The sequence below is a fragment of the Thunnus thynnus genome, chromosome 24 (genome assembly GCF_963924715.1).
Source record: "Thunnus thynnus chromosome 24, fThuThy2.1, whole genome shotgun sequence".
NCBI classification, from domain to species: Eukaryota; Metazoa; Chordata; class Actinopteri; order Scombriformes; family Scombridae; genus Thunnus; species Thunnus thynnus.
The window spans coordinates 3,244,214-3,264,706 of NC_089540.1; the positions used below are offsets into that span (position 1 = coordinate 3,244,214).

At 40.2% G+C, this 20,493-nt stretch overlaps 1 protein-coding gene across 1 annotated transcript in view; it reads right to left on the bottom strand.

Moving 5' to 3' along the window:
- Positions 1-18,142, bottom strand: part of LOC137177219 (transmembrane protein 47-like) — a 29,395-nt gene extending 11,253 nt beyond the window's left edge. Inside the window, exons 1-2 of the mRNA XM_067583389.1 lie at positions 17,064-18,142; positions 1,067-1,207 (exon numbers count right to left, since the gene is read on the bottom strand). Of these exons, the coding sequence (XP_067439490.1) occupies positions 1,067-1,207; positions 17,064-17,292 (370 nt within the window). The 5' untranslated portion in view covers positions 17,293-18,142. The remainder of the gene's footprint in view (positions 1-1,066; positions 1,208-17,063) is intronic.
- Between the last annotated feature and the right edge of the window lie 2,351 nt (positions 18,143-20,493).

Consider the following 20,493-nt stretch of genomic DNA (forward strand, 5'->3'; position numbering starts at 1 on the left):
AACCACACCTACCAGTGATGTCACAGTGTACCGACACACCTTAGAGTACACTTCTACATCACTGCAGGAAGTTGAGAAGTTAAACCACTGATCAGCAAAAAATAAATTATCTGCAAAGTTTCTCTTTAAAATTCAGTTCCATGTGCCAGTAAATAAAGTACCATTTATGTTTAGTAGAAACCTAGTATTTCAAGCAATCTGCCGTGCCAAACCTGATGGAAAAAACACTACTGTACAACTCTATGTGCTATTGGTACCAGCTGAAAATATCACACTGTCTGCTTTGCTGCTTGCTTTGCTGCGGGAGGGAAGAGGGAAAAGCTTCTCTTACACTATACAAAATGATCTGAATGAACAGTCAAATATCACTCCAGACATAATAAGTATATTTAATTGTGTATTTTCATTCTTCATTCATTCTTTGAAAGTATTTTTCATGATAAGAACACTTCCAGTTCATAGCCTTTAAACCATTCCTTTAAGTTAAGATGATTTCTGTTTAGTGCCGTATCTAACTTCTGCGGTTTGCACAGCGCGATTGAGAAAAACCTCCGACAGGCAACACATCCAGCTTTGTAAAATGAAACATTTCACGCCTAAAAAAATTAAATTTTCCAATTATTCCGGAGGTGAGAATAGGGAAAATGTGGAAACTTAACAGTTGTCGAATTTGAGATTGGGGCTGGCTAGGAAAATTAAACGGACAGGCGTGACACTCTGCTTCAACCCTGCTGGGCCTGACTCGTAAAAATAGGATTTTCTCTAAATGAGTTTGAAATTTGTGTGTGTGTGTGTGTGTGCGTGTATCACTGTGAGAATGTGTGTGTGCAGTCTGTGTGCCTATTTAATGAGTAAGTAAGGATTATCATTTAAATGCATGTCAGTTTTCAATGTGATTACCCTGCAACCTTCCAGTTACCTTGTGTAAATTGGCTAATTAAGTAATCTTATTGTGTGCGTGTGTGTGTGTGATTAGGTGTGCATATTTTTGTGTATAATGAGTGTGTGGCCTTCGACCCATATTGTGATTGTGTATGGATTATGGTATGGTTATGTGTGCACTGACCTGCGGCAAAGAGCATGAAGGCGACGGGTGCGTAGAATCGCCGCCTCGTGCCGATGCACACGGCAACCAGAGCAACCAGGAACGACATCAGCACCAGTGCTCCACCCCCTAGCAACAGGGCAAGCGTAGCAACCTGCCAGTCTGGGGAAGGAAAGAGAGAAATGGGGGAGACGGGGAGGAGAAGAATAAGGGGAGAAACAACAAGTGAGTGAGGCAAAAGAAAGTGGACGGAGAAAGTAGTAAAGAGAAGAGGAAATAGAGTGAGTGAGCACTCAGACCTTCGAAAAGTTGTTGTATAAAGATGTAAGAAAAAACATTTAGAGAACATTCATGAATAAATGCAATATAGCAATATAACACATACCAGGGCTAAAAATGAAAAGCGCAAGACTTTGAGGGGGCCAGAAGAAATATATTGTTTTATTTGACATTTTATATTACCGCCTTTACCTCCAACAAGTATGGTGGTCAGAGGGGGAATGAAGCAAGAGGAAGAGAAGAAATGGAAGAAGGGTATAAAAAAGAAGGAATAAAAAATGAAAAAGGAGAGAATTAGAGTAAGATAAGACAGAGGGAAGGAAAGAAGGGCAGCACAAGTACATGGAAGAAAGAAAAGGATGGGAGGTCGAAGGAAAGAGAGAAGGAGGATGGGATAAACATTAGAAGGAAACAAAGTTAAGAAAAAGGGGAGAAACAAATGGGAGGAGAAAATGAATGAAATTAAGGCAATAAAAGAAGGAAACCGGTAAAGAATGAAGAAGGGGGCTGAGGAAGGAAGCAGTCGAGGATAGGTGATGAAATTAAGGAAGCATGGACAGACAAGAGAGTAAAGGAGGATAGAGGGAAGACAAGAAACAGGGAGAAGGAAACAAGGGGGAACTGGAGGGAAAGAAGGAAGGTAAGATGAAGGAAGAAAAGAATGAGCGATGAAAGGAAAGGGAGAAGCAGAATGGGATGAATGAATATAGAAGAAGAGAAGCAAGGAAAGAGGGAAGGAAGAGATAGATAAGGTAAAGTTGGATGGGTGGATGGAAGGAAGGGAAGGAAGGATGGACAAAGTTAAGGGGAGGGGGTAAGGAATTAAATAAAGGCAATAAAAAAGGAGGCAAGGAAAGAGAGTAGGAAGAAAAGAAGAAATAAAGAAAGAAGGGAATGGAGGAAGAATGCAATGGAAGAAAGAGGGAATGAGGAACAAAAGGTGAGATAATTATAGAAGCATGGACAGAGAATAGAGTGAAGGAGGAAGATGGAATGGAGAAGGATGCAGAAAAGGAAGGAAGGGGAAATTAGTAAGGGAAAGGAGAGTGAAAGAAAAAAGAATGGTAAGACAGGCAGATGGCAGGTAGGAAAGGAGAGGGAGAGGAAGGAATAAGGGGGAAAAGCAAAATGGGGGAAATAAAAGACTAAGGAAAAAATGAGCATACAAAGCCAGAAAAAAAACAAAGAGAATCGAGAAACAAAGGGGAACTGAGGAAAAAAGGGAGAGACAGGTTAAAGTGAAATGAAGAGAGGCTTGGTGGCAACGAGGCGGTGAGTATCTCAGGGAGGGCGATGGCCAATAAAAGAGGAGAAACATGCAAGTGGAGAGGGACAGGCATAATGTTACAAGGACAGAGAGAGGGCAGCATGAAAAGAAATGCCAAAAGGAAAGAAGAGGAGGAGAGAAGAGATGGAGGAAGATGGTGAAGGGAGAACAGGGGGGTTGAGGGGGGCGTGAAGGGGCTGGGGACAGAGCTGCGCTGAGTGAAAATAATGAAGAGAGAGAGCACTTAGTATACCTGAGCTGACAAAAAGCCTCAGCTAAAAAGCTTTGCTGGCATGTTATCAAAAATCTGTCCGCATTTATATATAGGGAGCACTGTAGCTTGATGGACACTGAAATAGCACACACACACACACACACCCACACACATTCATAAATTCATGTCTGCATACAAAGACATACCCAAACCTAGTGCCATATTTCACCCACCGTGGCACAAACTGAGGCAAAGATGTGTCTGTGTGGCTTGACGAACTTAGCAATACTTGATAAAGGCACAGAAACAAGAGGAAAAACGAGAGACTAGCTAACATACAACATATATACAATTGGTAAGGACTGTACAAATGTTCCAGCGGTCAAATTCATATGAAAACAGAGAGGTTTCACTTCCCATTTGAAGACACCTTTAAAGGAGACGTATTATGCACATTTCCAAGTCTGTATTTTTAATCTGGGGCTCTACTGGAATATCTTTGCATGATTTAAAGTTCAAAAAAACTCCTTATTTATCTTACAACTGGCCCTTTACGCAGCCCCTCAGTTCAGCCTCTGTTTGAAACACGCTGTTTTAGCTCCTCTACAGGACAAACTATAGTAGCAGGATTTCACTACTTTTTCTTGTTCTTTACCGGGAGTATCAAATTCTCAAATACATCTGTACATGTTTAAGCCAAAATCTGATCTGAAATATGAGAGTGGACAACGCCAGCAACACATGGAAAAACCTTAGCAACAACCTTAGCAACCAAGGCTACAGAGCAGATGGTCGTTTATGACGCGCTAATGTCACGACTAGCCGACATTAGCTTGTATGGAAGGTAGAAGGAAACGTCGAAAACAGAAAGATCTCTGCAGAGTTCCCAAGTTTGTGTTTATAGTTTAAACGTTCCAAACGTCACAGAATTGAGAACAACTTCACTGGAGAGAAGTAGGATCATTTGATATTACATTTAATTTCAGGCATTAGGTGTTGTTAGTTAATTTGTGACTGTTGCTCAGACATGCTGTTTAATTAAACAACTTTATTACTGTTGATTAAAATTCCTCCAAAGAACAAATTAAGACATCTGGTCCTTTTTAAAAGAAGAAGAAAGTGTCAGTAAAAGTTGAGCTCAGTTAATAAGAATGTTCTGTAATGAATCCAAAGATGAATCTTTGAAATTAGTGGGAGAAATATTTACTACTCTCTCTTTTTCCATGAGTGGATCAAGAGTAGAGTTATTATTGCATATGTGTCATTAAGACATGAACATTATAAGCTAAATTAACCACAGCTTGTCCAACTGATTTGTTATTATGAAAATCCTGTCGGCAGCAGCCTGAGCAGCACAGAGAAACACAGACAGGTGAGCTCTGATGTCAGAGTGAAAGATCAGCCATAAGATCAGGAGTTGAATGAAAAATAACACAAACAGAAGTCTTTGAGATGATTTTAAGATATGTTTGAGCATCACTGTGACTCTGTCATGAAACTCTTGAGTTGTCACCCAAATCCACAAACTGAAAGGACAGAATCTCAGGTGAGGTTTGAAAACCTTCCAGCAATGATTTACAGAGCAGCACATTACCTACAGGCTTCTATACATTTGTTTTATTGTAAAATTTATTGTCACAGTCTTTATGCTATTTTGAAATATTAATTTTGGTCTCAGATTTATAGTTGAGTAGTCTATCAATAAAATAAAATGTAAAAATCAGAGAAAAAACACGATACAAGTCCAGTTTCAAGCAAGTCAACAAATGCATGTTCAGTAAAGTAAACATTTTGTAGAGTCAGGCTCTTTATGTGTGTATGTGTGTGCGTACATGTGCCTATGAAAGACAAGAGTGATAGAGAACAAGTACACATACACAGTTATTTTGGCAGTCTGACAAAAAACGTTAAAACCAAACCTACGCCCTTGCACCTGTCTGTCTTCACACTGTGATCAGATGTGATGCTGTCAAACTGGCCGGGCTCATGGAAGCTGCTGTGAAACCTAATTCTGTTGCATGCTGCAAAACGAGGAAATGCTGTATCACAAAATACACAAGTAAATAAATAAAATAATCTGTGCTCCTTGAGGACAAACAGTAACTCTTGAAAGACAAAGTTCAAACTGTAAGTTCTGGATAAAACATCAGTGAGCTGTGTCTGATGCTGAAATGTAGCTGTCAGTGCAGATGCAAAGCCAGTGCACAGTTGTTGTATGCTGCAGGGCTATTTAAGTGAATTTATTTTTTATTTTACAGCTGTTTAAGTTGTGTAAATACAGGCTATGCCTAAATTTACAGCTCGAGCGTGGTAAAAAAGCTTATGAAAGATGGATGGTGGGGGAGAGAGATAAGGGAAGATGAGAGATTTAGAGGCAGAGGGAAGGAAAGAGAGACGGAGATAGAGGTGAAAGATGAGATGCAGAGGTGGATAGTGGGAGGCATGGAGGGAAGGAGGAAATTAAAGATGAGAGAGAGGAGAAAATGGGAAAGAAGGAAGATAAAGGGGGAAAGAGAGCAGAAAGAAGAGAGGAGAGATAAAAAGACAGATAAGTGGTACAATCGGAAGCATCTTGTAATGCAAAGCAACCAAAAAACAGTCTATTTTCAGTTTGAAAGATGCAGCAGATAAGAAGGGAGACGCCTTAGGTTGTTTTCAGGACAAAAACCTATTCAGTTTTATTAAAATGTTTCCTGGTAACAAAGTATTGCTATGTGAAAACCTAATTTCTATTTTTAGCCTTTGACTCTGCTGGTGTGGGTTTGCGTGCATGTCTGCTTCATATTTTAGGGGCAGCACTTGAGGCAAAAACACCAGATTTAACGTCAGCTCAACAAAAGCGGCTAGACTGAGACAATTTTGTCGCCTCAGGAGAGTTGCCCAAAAAAAGCTGCCATGTAAAAGCAATACAGCAGGAGCACGCAGAAGCAGGGAACAAGGTGGAGGGTTAAAACAAGAATCTTGGGAGGCTCAGGTGGTTTATCATTCATTCATATTTAACTTCCCTTGAAGCACGGAGCCGGCTCGCTCTGCAGGAGCAGACATAGCCAATCCAATTGCATGTCAGCATGAAACAAAAAAAGGTAGAAAATAACCAATCAAACCAAAAATGGATGTCACCAACTGTAGTTCCTGTATTGTAGGCAACAATGAGAATCAGGCATTCTTTCAGACACACTCACACACACATATTTCTCCCCACAGTGCAGATTGTCAGAGAAATACAGTTATGTAAATCAAACACATATGTTGAGAATATTAGTTTAACTAAAATAACTAATACATCCTGTAATGACCATAATTCAAATCATCAAGGTTTCCCTGAAATCGAGCTGTTACCCTTCACAATGTCTTGTCCATCAAACTATTGGACAAATAAAAAATTGTGACCTCATGGTGACATCGAATGTAAACCCTGGTTATCCTCAAATTGATTTGAACTCATCCTCAGGGGACACACTGGGCACAGGCTAATTCCCTCTCTGTGTGCTCACTGCCTCTGTCCTTTATCATCAAGGTCATTCATATTTGCAGGTGTTAAGTTCCCTTATCATAAACTAGTTAGTCTATGCTTTATTTGCATTGTCATTGCTGACTCATGTCACAGCATTTACAAAGCATTTTATTGAGGCACACAAGCAGAAATTTCCTAATGTTCTTTTTCTTTCCCCCTGAAATGAAACCAATTAATTATTCACATTATGAGCCGTTAACATCTTAAGCACAATTATTACTGAAATTCACAAGACATAATACGTGCATATAATGGGTTATGCTTTGCTGCCAATACAAATAATTCAGGTCACTTGCTTCTACTCTTGAAAAAGTCTTTGGTTCTTGGTTTAAATAATGAATCCTTATACTGTATATTTCCAGTAACTACATGAAAAATGAATAGGTTTTTTAATGCTTGTGTATTGTTCATCATTAAATGCAGTATTGCATTTCAGTTCAACATTAAGCTAACATGCAAAGTAGCATTAAACACAAAATACAGCTGAGGCGGATGTATTTGTAATTATTTGGTCCTAAAAGTATTCAACAAATTAATATTTTGACCTGATGGTGGTGCCTGAGGAAACGTCAGGGGCCATCAAAGTCATTAGAACTATGAATGAATGTACCAAATTTTATGGCAATCCATCCAGTAGTTGCTGAGATTTCTCATCTTTGACTTGGACTAACAGACAGACCGACACTGCATGGCTGAAAACAGACCAAGCCCTTGAGTAAGAATAAGCATTAGCATGATGATTGTTGGGTTTTATACATAAACTCACACCTGGTCCCAGAGATGGAGGTGATCATTATTTCAGTAGTGGCTGAAGATATAATAAAAAAGATAGCACAAGAGGAAAGCAAATGCAAGACAAACATCGAAGAAATGCTGGACATTTACAGGGTTACACCTATCATCACACAGGTATTGAACTAGAGAGATGGAGTCATATGCCACCACAATAACTGACATGTTCTACATGATATTCATGTAAGATGTATCATATCTCAAATGATCTTAATTCTATATATATGGGCACAGACATGAAAAGAGTTGTATTGGACAGAGGAAAGCATACTTTGAATGTAATGTTGTTTTTTGATCACCTAAAATTTGTATGAACCTTTCTCTCTCTCCCTCCCACGGATTGAAATACCTCTTGCAGTAATGTGACTGTTTTCCATGTGACAGGATTACTGCACCGCTGTCACATTTTTTCTTTACTGTAAAGCCACTCGGAGCTGTCACGCTGATTTGGTGCTGTAGCACTCCAGGCCTCTGTATCCGAAACAGAAAAGATCAGTCCTGTAGCTGCCAAATAAGTACGCACATAAGCAAATCAATCATTCAGCTGTCATTTTAATATTGTAATCATGACATTAACTGATCATGTGCAGGCAGATTTGCCACTCAAAATTCTAAGTAATGTTTGCACAAGAGGAACAATGGGTCCTTGATATTAGACAGAGACAAACAAAAGCAGCAGATAACTGTCTCTGGCATATTTTATCAGTTATAACTAGCTATGTAGCTAACTCTTGCTTCATAAGCTGGTTGAAAACACTGACTCTGTCTGACTTTTTAACTGTTTGACTCGTTACAGAAAGCTTTCAGAATGAGGACTAACTTCCCCCAATCAAATTAAGAGCAGGACAGAGTCGCTAACGCTAGCTTAAACACTGATAATATTCAAGACCAGCTTCCACACAGAGGACAAATACTACATAGGGATTGTTAGTTGTATCCTGTACCTCCACAAAATACTGTTGTAAATTAGCTGATAATATGCTACTTAGACTTGAAAGTAATGTAAGGAGTCTTAAACATAAGTCTCCTTACATAAATCTTAAGCAACACTGCCATTCTGTCATTAGATGCCGAGAAGAGGTTTGACAGACTGGCCATATATGTTTCAAGTTCTGATTCAGTTTGGATGTGGGAATACTTTCTGTAAATGGATAAAGCTTCTTTATACACAACCCACGGCTGAAATCCTCACAAACAATACTGTCTCCAAACCATTCAATATTCTAAGTGGAGCCTGCCAAGGCTGCCCTCTGTCACCGCTTCTATTTCCATTAGCTATAAAACCATTTGCCATAGCAATAAGGTCACACAATAACATCTCCGGCATTAAATTAGGATATATAGATAAATAGATAAATCATTCCAAATCTTCAACAATGCTGTTAAATGAAAATGAAAGGATCAGACCTATGGACCTGTCTCTTCCTTAAGTGCATCAGACTGCTTCACCTACCTTGGCATTCAGACAGTACTGTGCAGAACCTGAGGATGATAAAATTGTTGCAACCAACTATGATCCCATTCTACAATCCAATCTACATATTGAAAGTGAACATCCTTCCAAAATGACTTTATCTATTTCACAACATTCCCTTGCCTCCTCCTCCATCAATATTTGCAAAGTTAAAGAAAATTTGTACAAACTTCATTTGGAATAACAGACTCCACAGACTTCGTTTAACTCGGAGTTAAGCCTCCAAATTTTCAGTGGTACTATTGGGCTGCTCAATTACATACTATTCTGTTTTATTTATATTTTCTCCTCAGATCCATCTCCTGCATGAGTAGATATTGAATCACTCTGAACTACATCTTAATTACCACTTAATCTACAATATACTCACAAATATCAGAAATCTTAGGAAACAAACAAGCAATCCCTTTGTCTTAAATGTGATTAATGTGTGGTATAAAGTAAGGGAAGTTCTAAAAGAAAAACACTCTTTATCCTGCTTTAGTCCTATCTGGTGAAATGACTATTTTAAAGCTGAGAGAGCTGATCCAGGATTTCACATATGGGTGAATAACCGGTTAAGTAAGATTGAGGATTTGTATAACGGTGAAGTTATGAAGAAGTCTGAAGAACTTGGAGCCAAATTTGATATTCCTAACAAACACTTCTTGAAATTTTTGCAAGTGAGGAGGTTTTATTGATGCAGCCCAAAATCAAAAATGAACTCCTCCTCCTATGTCTACTCTGGAGACGGTAGAGGGTAAATCTCTTTATTGTACAACTTACCGGTCTCTAGCTCCACTGAATCCTCTATGGAATGCTATCTGAATGCTTGGAAGGAGGATATACAGGAAGATATCTCCTTGGAGGAGTGGGGTAGTGTATGTCTGAAAGCTCATACTCAAACAGCCAACACAAGATTACAGCTATTACAATTTAACTGGCAAATGCATACATATGTAACTCCAGTCAAACTACATAAATTTAATAACAACATTCCAGATACAAGTATTAAGTGTGGACAAGAGAGAGGGAAGCTGTTTCGCTGCCTTTGGGAGTGTGGGGAGATAAGAGAGTTTTGGTGTGAGGTATCATGCATATGATAATGGCATAAATTTACCTCTACACTCTAAGTTGTTTATACTACAAATTTATCCAACTAATCCTATTACCCAAAAAAGAAAGAAAGCTTTTATTAACATGTGCTTCTTCCATAAAAAGCATCTCATAGCTTTATAATGGAAAAATATAAGGAGACCTCGCTTTGGCCAGCGGCTCAGGGAGATGTCTTCCTGCCTCTCAATGGAGAAAATCACTTATATTCTTATAGGTAAAAAAGGAGGCTTTTGATTACATTTGGCAATCTTTTATTCACTTCATGGAAAATGAAGATATGTGTGAAGCATTACAAGAGGCTGAGGAAAGGATGGGTATGAACAGGGAGGAAAAGTAACCTTTTACTTCATGTTTTATTTATTCACTTACATATTTATTCACTTTTTTATTTACTTCAGCTTCCTGCTGTATACCTTCTGCTATGAGCATTTCATTATTGCATTTATTTTATTTCAGTAATGTTTTGTCAGTTGTTTTTTTAAATTTAATTATTTATTTATTTTAGTAACGTCATGTTGGTCGTCTTTTTGCCTTCTAATGTTGAAAATCAGTTTTTTTTTAAATGTAATCATACCAGAAAAGTAACATTTAAGACAATTTTGTCCGCAGATCATTTAGAATTTGTTTATTTTAAGACTTTTACAGGGTTTTTATGTGCTGCCACATGCTGCTACTGTGACACTATAAATGCTTTGATGAACGCTTCATTTGCATCCACAAAATGGATTATGTGTGTTTGGACGCATGCACATCCCATTCCCCATCATGCCCCCAGAGTATGTGTGTTTCGAAGGATGGCAGGCATGGGGGCGGGTGCTGCAGGTTCCTGGCTATTCCCCTGTCTGTCTGCCACAGAACTGAATGCCACATCATTTCCCATTCCTCGTTTAGCTGCTACAAATAGAACTGGGCGTCTCTGGGGGCTTGGCTCACTGAGAGGAGAGATGAAGTCAGAGTTGAGGAGGGGAAAGGAAGGAGGGGGTAAAAGAGGAGGAGAGGAGGGAGAGAAGGCAAAAAGGGGGAGAGGCTTGACCCCGGAGAAATTGGAAAGGAGAGATAGAGATAGAGAAGGCTAGGGAGAAGGAGGACGGTGAAATTACAAAGGGAAAATGATTAACATTAGAAATGTAACAATGAAGCCCTCGGGGAGAAGAGAGGGACAGAAAGGAGGTAAGAGAGGAAGAAGGGAATGAGGAACAAATAAAAAGAAACGAGAGAAGGATTGAGAAAGAGACAATTCATTTAAGAGTACAGATGAAAAAGGCCTGCAGAGTAAAAGGAATGGATGGATCGATAGACTGATAGAGAAAGATGAGAAGGGCAGAAAGCGAGGAGGCAACATTTATGAAGGTTTTTAGATCCTCAGTGGCGACTGATCTCAGCACTGTGACAACAAAGACTGGCGAATGTGGGTCAAAACGGCCAAAACTGACACCACATCCCATTTCATGTGTTTAAAATCACTACTGTCTACTAAACTAAGTTCATCTTCTAAATATCATTAGATGTAAATATATTACCGCATGCAAAATTGGCTAATAAGTTGAAAAAGTTAATGTGTTAGTTCTTGGTACACAAACAACAAGTAGAGGAAGAAAAAAAGAGAGCACAGTATGGTTTCCTTGTGTCTCAGGCGGTAACTAGATCTAACACTGAGCCTGGGAAATCTTCTCTCAAGGTCAGGTGAATGACAAACCTATTGGTAGCAATAGCACGTCTTTTTTTTCCCCCTCAGCCATTTATTGTGCTTTTGTTTCATTTGAATCTGTTGATAACGCTTCTTTTTTTTTTTGCCAGGAGAAAAACAGATGTGCTCGTTCACCGCCTACTTGATTAAGAATAAAACATGAAATCTGAAACAAAGAGCAAAAAAAAGCAAAGGGAAAGAAAGGGTGGAGGAGGTGAGGAGGGAGGAGAAGGAGTAACTGTGAAGCAGAGAGAGAATAAAGAGAAAGTAGGATGGCTTCCGGGAGTGACTTCTTAGGGTTCAAACACCTTTCAACAGCGCGTAGTGGGTCTGTGTGAGACAGGTAGAGCTTCCCCTGATGTTTGCCTATAAGACCAAACGCCCACTGTAAGATTTTTCATCTAAAGTTACGTCCTGTTTGTCGAAGGAGAGGGAATTCAAATCCAGCATGTTTATCCAGTCATCAATATGAAAACTCACCTAATGATGACACTCTTTTGCTCCTATTTAGACATTGAATACCTCAAAACTTTGGTGGTTTAATCAAACTGTTAAAATAAAAGCATTTTGTCATTCCAATGATGTCTGTTATGTAAATGTCCCTTATGGTTTTATTCCAACATGACATTTACATAAAGAGCCACAATGCTTGTACAATATTTGGCACTTGGTGCACAAGAGGAAAGTAGTGATATGAAGGTAGAAGAAGGGATTTCTGTTCTCTTGCAGGCTGCATCACCAATGGATTTTAGAACTTGTTTTGCAGTTGAGGCCTTAACTGATGACCAATGTGAGTGTGAGGAATGCTTTCCAACCTCACCCCTCATGTCATATGATTTATTATATAGCCAGTTCTGCTGCATGTTTTGTAATGTCCAACAGTGCACGAACTCAGAACAAGATAAAAAGTCTCCCTCCACTCAAAAATATGCTTTGCTTATTGTTACTTCACTTCAGTGTTTGAGCTTCACTGTACAGAATGATGTATACGCTCAGCTTGAATCCCAGTTGAAGGCATGCAAGTATGAACATGATTTGTGACATCACAACTAGTTTGGAAGTCAATTAAGGTCAAATATGCAACTTAAACAAGTGTGATGTGGAAACATGAGGCCTCAAGTGCACAAACACTGAGAATGGACTTTACAGTGAAGTAGGAGACATCTTGTGTCCAGCAGTTAAACTTTTGAAGCAAAAAATATTAGTATATTTATAGATTCTAGATTTCTCAATGAAGGAGAAGGAGTAGATGTGCTTTGAGGAAATTAAACCAGTTCATTTTTTATTTTTTTCTATGGAAACACTATATCAGACATATATTTTTATTTAAAGTATTTAAAACATGTCTGGAGGGGATCTTTAAATGGTGACTCTTATTGAATTCTAATTTGCTCACACACTGTATGTGCTGAATATTCATAATTTCGTCCATGTAACGGGCATCAATTGAAAAATATAGGGAGGGAGTACTGGTCTGAAAGAATAAAACACTGAACATGAGAAGAATCTCCTCAACAACTTTAAAACGGGGGTGCCCTGGTGCCAAAATCCAAGTAGTAATTATGACTTGGAAACAGATTTTTTTGAATTCTCAGAAATATCTGATTTGGAGCTTAATGATACGGAACAGACAGAAAACCAAGCAAACATGCACATATCAATCAGCAAAAGTCTGTCGTTCAAGGTAATTAAATCCAAACTGAATGGATATAGTGTTATATTGTCAATATACAGTATTTTCAACTATCACATGACCAACTCTGTAATCATACAACCGTCTTAAGTTGTCCAATGATGTGAATGCTCGCAGATTGTTAACCCCTGCACGCTGATTCAAGCCACAAAATGAATTTCAAAAGACAACATTTCAATCCAAGTCAGGTCTTTGTCAGGTCAAAATGTTAAAAAAATGGCTGCCACACCTATATATATATATATATATATATATATACACACACACACACCAATAGGCTGACAGGCTCTGTGATGGCAGGTGTGGTTAACCATCCTATGGGAATCTTTCCCATTTCTACAATCTATCCATGAATGCACCATGAAGGTGTCGACCATGAACCGGAACGTCCATGGTTGGTCCCTGCTGGAGCCCTTTGTTGCTTGTCATTGCCAGTGTCTCTTCCCACTTGTTTCCTGTCATCTCTCTACTGTGAAATCTCTGATAAAAGGCATAAAATCCCCCATGTTACTCTGCCACCACAGCAGCACCACATCTAGGTCCATATCTGAAAAGGGTTTTCAATACCACAAAAAAATGTTTTTTTTATACAACATGTCTCCACATCACAAAATGAGATCCTTACTTTATGCCTTTGTTTTTCCATCTCAGTCCAACTAATTAGAATCGCAGTGCATGTGGTGAATGGAAGATTTCTTACTCTGATTGAGGTATTACGTGATCACACAACACAACGGTCTCTGCATACATTACAGCATTTTGCTTGTTGCCGGAGGGAAGGGCACTTTCACAAAGACTGCATTTGTCTGGAGCTGGTGGATGTTTCATGTCAATTTCAAGAAATAATCTGCAACTTTTTCATAATATCTGAAAAAAATGTTATTAACCAAAAACTTGCCAAATCTGGGTAAACGGAAACTGTTAATCTGGATACATATTAATATCTATAAATGTTGTTATATTGCTCATACTGTCTGTAACTCTCTATACTTGTGATATCTATGTGTCCGTTCTTTCCCTATTTGTCTTTTTGAGCAGAATGGTAGTCCAGCAGGTTCAAACATCCCCTTGCTGAAGCACCCATGAGCAAGTCAGTGATTACCTACTGTACCAGCTACAGCAGGAGCTGCGCTGTGGCAGCCCTGCCTTCTAAAGCGAGGAAGGTGAAAAGACAAATTTCCTGCAGCAATCAATTCAGTTTCACATTATTAGAAAAAGAAAACCCTCACAATGAATGAAAAGGATGATCTAAATTAACACAAACTGCTACTTTGGTCTGACTAGGGTGTTGGAACAAGCCAAGAGAGCTGGCACGAGTGGGGGGTGATTTATTTTTTAAGATCAATGTGTGTGCGCAGCGTTGGTGAGGCTCACACACTCACACCCGTCGCGCCAAGACATCTAATTAGGGAGTCCTGGTCTGGAGTCTGGATGTGGTCTATATATGTGTGTGTGTGTGTGTGTGTGAGAGAGAGTGTGAGAGAGACAGACAAAGAGGAGGAAGGAAGGGAAAAAAAGAGAGGAGCTGCTGAAACTTGTGGTCACAAAGTGTGTCAGTGAATGTGTGTGTGTGTGTGTGTGTGTGTGTGTGTCCAGCTCCTAGGAGAGAAGGTGCGGAGATGCAACAACGGAGAAATCAGAGTGTGACATGAAATATTCAGCTGGGTTTCAGAGGAGACTGTCCAGAAATAGGTCAGCTCAACGTGGTAGCCTCTTATTGGCACAAGGACACACACACACACAACATCACACACACACACACACACACACACCAATTTACACACTGACATACAGAGACCAAGGCTCCCCTACTGTCTCCTTTACACACACACACACTCACGCACACAGTCAGACACTCATTCACTTGCATGGGAAAAGAAATGGAGACAGATAGACAGACACATAGACAGACAGATAGATAGATAGATAGATACATAGATAGATGGATAGAAAGATAGATAGAAAGATAGATAGATAGATAGATAGATAGATAGATAGATAGATAGATAGATAGATAGAGTATGTCACAGTGTCTGACAGCTTAAAGACCCTTTAAATGATTCCTTTTTAATGTCCCCATGTGTAATTAGCACCAGTCAGCGCCCAATGTCACAGTGGTAGTAAATAAAGCCACTTTTGCTTTAATTAAAGTAAAGCTCATGAACTCTGTTTCCCTGGAAACCAGTCCAACATCGAAGATCAACCCCTCCTCTGCTGCCCCCAGACTGAAAGACCTCTCCTGGGCGCGACAACAAGGCCGTTTTCTAGACAACAAAAGGAGGAGGAGGGGAGGGTAATAATATAAAAATAATAGGAGCACACAGCAGAGGTGAGCCTTTATTCTACCTTCTGTTTCCCTAGTTGACCAATGAATGAATGAATTAGGTAAGTGGCAACACCCAGGAGAGTTGATGTGGACTACTTTACCATGAAGGTGGTTAGTTATCTGAATAGTGATCATTATGAAGTAGCAAAAACAGGCTGCAAATGCATATTATAGCTCCTGGGATGCATTTATTTTAGCTTTATGGCACTAAAATGGCTCAGCAGTATGTTCAGTTGTACTTAAAACCCACCTCTTCAGTCTGGCTTTTGATTAGAATGTTTTATGGCCATTATTTAGTCTTTTAGATAATTTATTTTATTGTTTTTATGTTTTAAAATGTTTTACTCCCTCTTATCTGTTTTATTTGTTATTGTCTTTTGTCTATTTTACTGTTTTAAAATCGGTTTATTATTATATTACATTTTTATTTCTCGTGTGCACTAGTCTCCAACTGTCCTACTGTTCACATTTGTTCTGTCTTACTATCGGCTTGTCAGTCATCTTTAAAGCAGTTTGAATTGCACGAAAGGTAACATAAACTTAAATAAAACTTAAAATGCATTTTAACAATTATTTTCGTTATCAAATAATCTGCCAGTTACTTTCTCAATTAATCGATTATTGGTTTGATCCATAAAATGTCATATGTCATAAATGGCCATCACAGTTTCCAAAAGCACAAGGTGATGTCTTTAAATGTCTTGTTTTTGTTTAACAACCCCAAAGATATTCAGTTTATTGTAACTGAAGACAAAGAAAGAAAGCTAGAACTACTGAGTGAAAATGCTGAGCTATCAGAGTCTTTAACGATCAATTGATTTTAAAAAATCTGAGTACTAATCGTTTCAGCTCTAATGCATTTATATATAGACTGTTTGCAGCCCACACATGGTAGCTCACCTTGTTGTGACAGGCGTTCACCTCTTCCCCGCTGCTCATCCACTCCATTTCTCCTCAAATCCCTCCCTGAAAGACCTGTGGCAGTCAGCCACTTGTAGGCCCATTAACATCAGGGTTAGTATGTGTCACACGTTTGTGTGTTTTCAAAATGTCACCTGCTGCTTTTTGAGTAGGAATATAGGAGGGCTGAGAAAGAATGTTGCATTAAAAGACAGTAGTGGAGGTAAAACAACCTGCATCAGTTTTTTTGATCCATTTTTCCTTTGAAAGCAGAGATCCAACCTAAAATAAAGTGTGATTCTATTTGCAGTGTGTGCTACAATGACAAAATTCCTTTATTTCACCTCCACAATAATTAATGTGGAGATCCCAGTGGAGTTACAGTTTGACAGGGGCTGTCAAGATGGGGCTTTATTGGGGCAGAGACAGCAGAAAGCTGGCCAGCCAGGACAATGCCTTTCTATAGTCAACAGATTCTTGTCTTTAAGCATCTCCCTCTGCAATCTGCAAGTGACACTAGGAATGCCCTTCTAGAGGTGAGGAGGCATCCCTCCATCACCAAGATCAGCTTCAGCATCATTCCCTGCTGTCATTCAGAATAACTCTTTGTTCAGTCTCTAGTAGGAAAGGTCTTGTTAACGCATGATGAACGTAACTACCCTCTAACAATACAGCTGGAATAGTCTCTCCTGCCCTGTGCGCACGGGACAGAATGGATGGAGCGGTTGTTATGCTGCTTAGAAGCCTCTACATTGTGACTTTCCCCCCCTTTCATACCTGAGCCCAGGGTGCTGTTGCAATGCCAGTTCTCGGTGCTCGCCGGCTTCCAGCAGGACTCCCACAGGGACAGGTAGTACTGGTCATCGGCCGTCACCCACGCCGGACTCATCACGGCTCCCACATCCAGGCAGAGCGCCAGGAAGACGCACACCAGCCCGACCAGCTTCAGCGGTGTCAGCGGGGAGCTGCGCGCCGACTCCTCCGTCTCGGTGACAGCAGAGGACATGGCGGGGCTGGAGAGGCGAAGAGAGGGGGACCGGTTCAAAACCCGGGGTGGATGTCCCTGTGTGTGTGTGTGTAGATGTATCCTTTACTCGTGGTGTGTGGATGTGTGTGAGAGTCGGGCGGGGAAGTCTGAGCTGAGTGTTGTAGATGCTGCTGGTGCCGCCGCAGCCGCCTGCGTTGCGCGCTGGACGGACGCTGCGCCTATGGGCACCGATGCCGCCGCGCACCGGAGATCTCCACCGTTTACAGCGCTGACGTCAAAGCTCTGAGGGATCAGCAGGTAGCTACAACAGGGTCCTAAAGAGAGAGAGAAGGAAAGTAAGAAAGAAAGAAAGAAACCCCTTTCATTCAGGGCCGTAGCTATGGTCTGAGATATACCGAGATCCTGAGCCCTCATTCAAAGAAATTGTGACCAGCCACCAACCAAAGTCTGTAAAAAGTCTACTATTTCTTTAAAAACAAATAAACAAATAAATAAAAATTGTTAATTGTCTGAATATTATTGCAAAGCCTTCTCTACACCATCAGATAGACTTTCTGATGGGAAATTCTTAAGCTTGAGCTGTTTAGTTTTTTTTTGCCTAAATACTGTCAAATTTTGAGATATTTAGTAAGAAAATATAATATATCAGATCCAGCCTTTGAAAACTCAACATGTGGAATATGTATATAGCTGAATATGTATAATAGACTTGAGCTGAAATCAACAATCAACAAAAAATTAATTGTTGCATTATTTGATTTTTGGCCACTTGGGGGCAGTAGAAATCAGCTTTAAACACAACGCTGACATATTACCACCTTTGAAGTTGATATGGTGAATTCTTTGTATATTCAGCAGACCCAGAGTAACATTTTTGTGTCCACCTGGTGAACGTAAACCCAATATTCACTCTACTTTTAGCTCTGGTTAAGTCTCCACCAACTCCTGAGAAGAATATCTGGCTCTTTAGCTGCTAAATCTTCCACTATGTTCACTGGATAGTCTCTAACTCTGTCTGCTGTTTGGTGCTGGGCAGGCATACAGTGGGTTTTTAAAGCTGAAAACTATGAAAGTGAGCTGAAATGGTTCAGTTCCATCCATCCATGTTGCTTATCACTTATCTGGGATTGGGTCATGGTGGCATCAGACTGAGTAAGGAAACCCAGACATCCTTCTCCATGGCAATGCCCTCCACCATCTCCTGGGAATCGCAAGGTGTTCCCAGGCCAGAAGAGCTATGTAGTCCCTCCAGCGTGTTCTGGGTCTGTCCTGGGGTCTCCTACCAGCTGGACGTGCCTGGAACACCTCCAGAGGGAGGTATCCAGGAGGCATCATAACCAGGTGCCCAAACCACCTGAGCTGGCTCCTTTCAATGCGAAGGAGCAGCAGCTCTACTATGAGCTTCCCCTGGATGTCCAAGCTCCTCACCCTATCTCTAAGCCTGAGCCCATACACTCTCTGGAGTTAACTCATTTCGGCCAATTGTGTCCGCCATCTCATTCTTCAGTTACTACCCAACGCTCATGACCATAGATAAGGGTTGGAATGTGGACTGACTGGTAAATTGGTAAACTGGTAAATTTGCATTACTGCTGATGCTGCACTGATCCGCCTGTCAACCTCACGCTCCATCTAACCCTCACTCGTGAATCAGACCCCAAGATACTTGAACTCCTTCACTTGGGGCAGCAACTCACTCCCAACCCAGAGGGTGCAGTCCATCTTTTTCTGGCAGAGCACCATGGCCTCAGATGCTGACTCTCATCCGGGCTGTTTCACATTTGGCTGCAAACGGTCCCAGTGCCTGCTAGAGGTCATGGTGTGTTGAAGCCAACAGAAACACATTGTCTACAAAAAGCAGAGAAGCAATTCTAAGGTCCCCAAACCAAACACTCTCCTCCCCCTGGCTGCATCTTGAGATTCTGTCCAATGTTCAAACAGAACTGGTGACAAGGGACAACCCTGGCAGAGAATAACACCTACTGAGAATGAATCTGACTTACAGCCAAGAATGTAGACACAGCTCTTACTGCAGTTATATAAGGACTGACTGGTTTGCAGCAACAGCCCCAGTACCCCATACTCCTGCAGCACCACCCACACGGTGCCCTGAGTGACACAGTTGAAAGCCCTCTCCAAGTTCCCACTGATAAAGTTGAGGACCGTAAAACCAAAACAGTGAGCTGAAAGAAGTTAAAAAACTCAACACCTCTATGATAAAAATATTGATTATAGACACTTTAAGTCATTATTTAAACAAAAATGCCAAACATTCTCTGGTTTAAGCTTCTCAAACATGAATATTTGCTGCATTTTTTAGTCTTCTATTTGAATTGAATAGGCTTCTTCTGACTTTTGGACTGTTGGTTGGAAAAACAAAGACATTTGAAGATGACACCTTGGGCTGTGGGAGTGTTTTCCACTATTATCTGATATGTAATAGACCAGATCAATAATTGATTAATTAAAAAAAAAAGAGTGCAGATTAATTAATAATCATTTGCAATAATTATTACAGATTATTATTCTTTAGATCACTGAACCCCCCAAAGGACCTCAGATACAGCCTTGCTCTCAATTCAGTTCTGTAACATTTTTTCCTTAAATTCACTGAGTGTCATCTTGAAACAGGACAGAATAAGGGAGATGAATTCATTACTAAAAAAATCCCCTCTGATTCAGGGAAATTGATCTGCAATGGAAGCAAGATCAGTTATCGCACCTCATTAGTCTTTTATTCCCACTTGACTTCAGAAACAATGGATTTTGGGATTCATTATTAGATTAAATATTAAGCACTTTTTTGCAGTGGAGGGAGAAGCAAAGAGCAGAGAGAGAGGGAGAGCAAACACGGCGATGGAGTCGGAGAAAGTGGGAGGCACATGAAGGAATATTATTGTTTCTTCTGCATACTAATGACAAATCATAGATGAGACAGAGAGACAGAGAAAGATGGGAGGAGGAGGGGGGAGGCTAAGAAAGCAGAGGTGAGCAGGTTTAGGGAGGCAGAGCCATCCATATGTTTATTCAACCGGAAAGAAATGAGGGATAGAGACTGATGGAAGGAAAGATGGCCTTGTTTACTCTCCATCAGGACAATAATGAGTGATGATGAGAGAGAGACAGAAGGAGGCAGGGGAGCAAAGCAGTGAGGAGAGAGGAAGAGGAGAGAGGGGAAGGGCAACAGATAGAGGTGAACAAGAAGCCTGGAGGAATGAA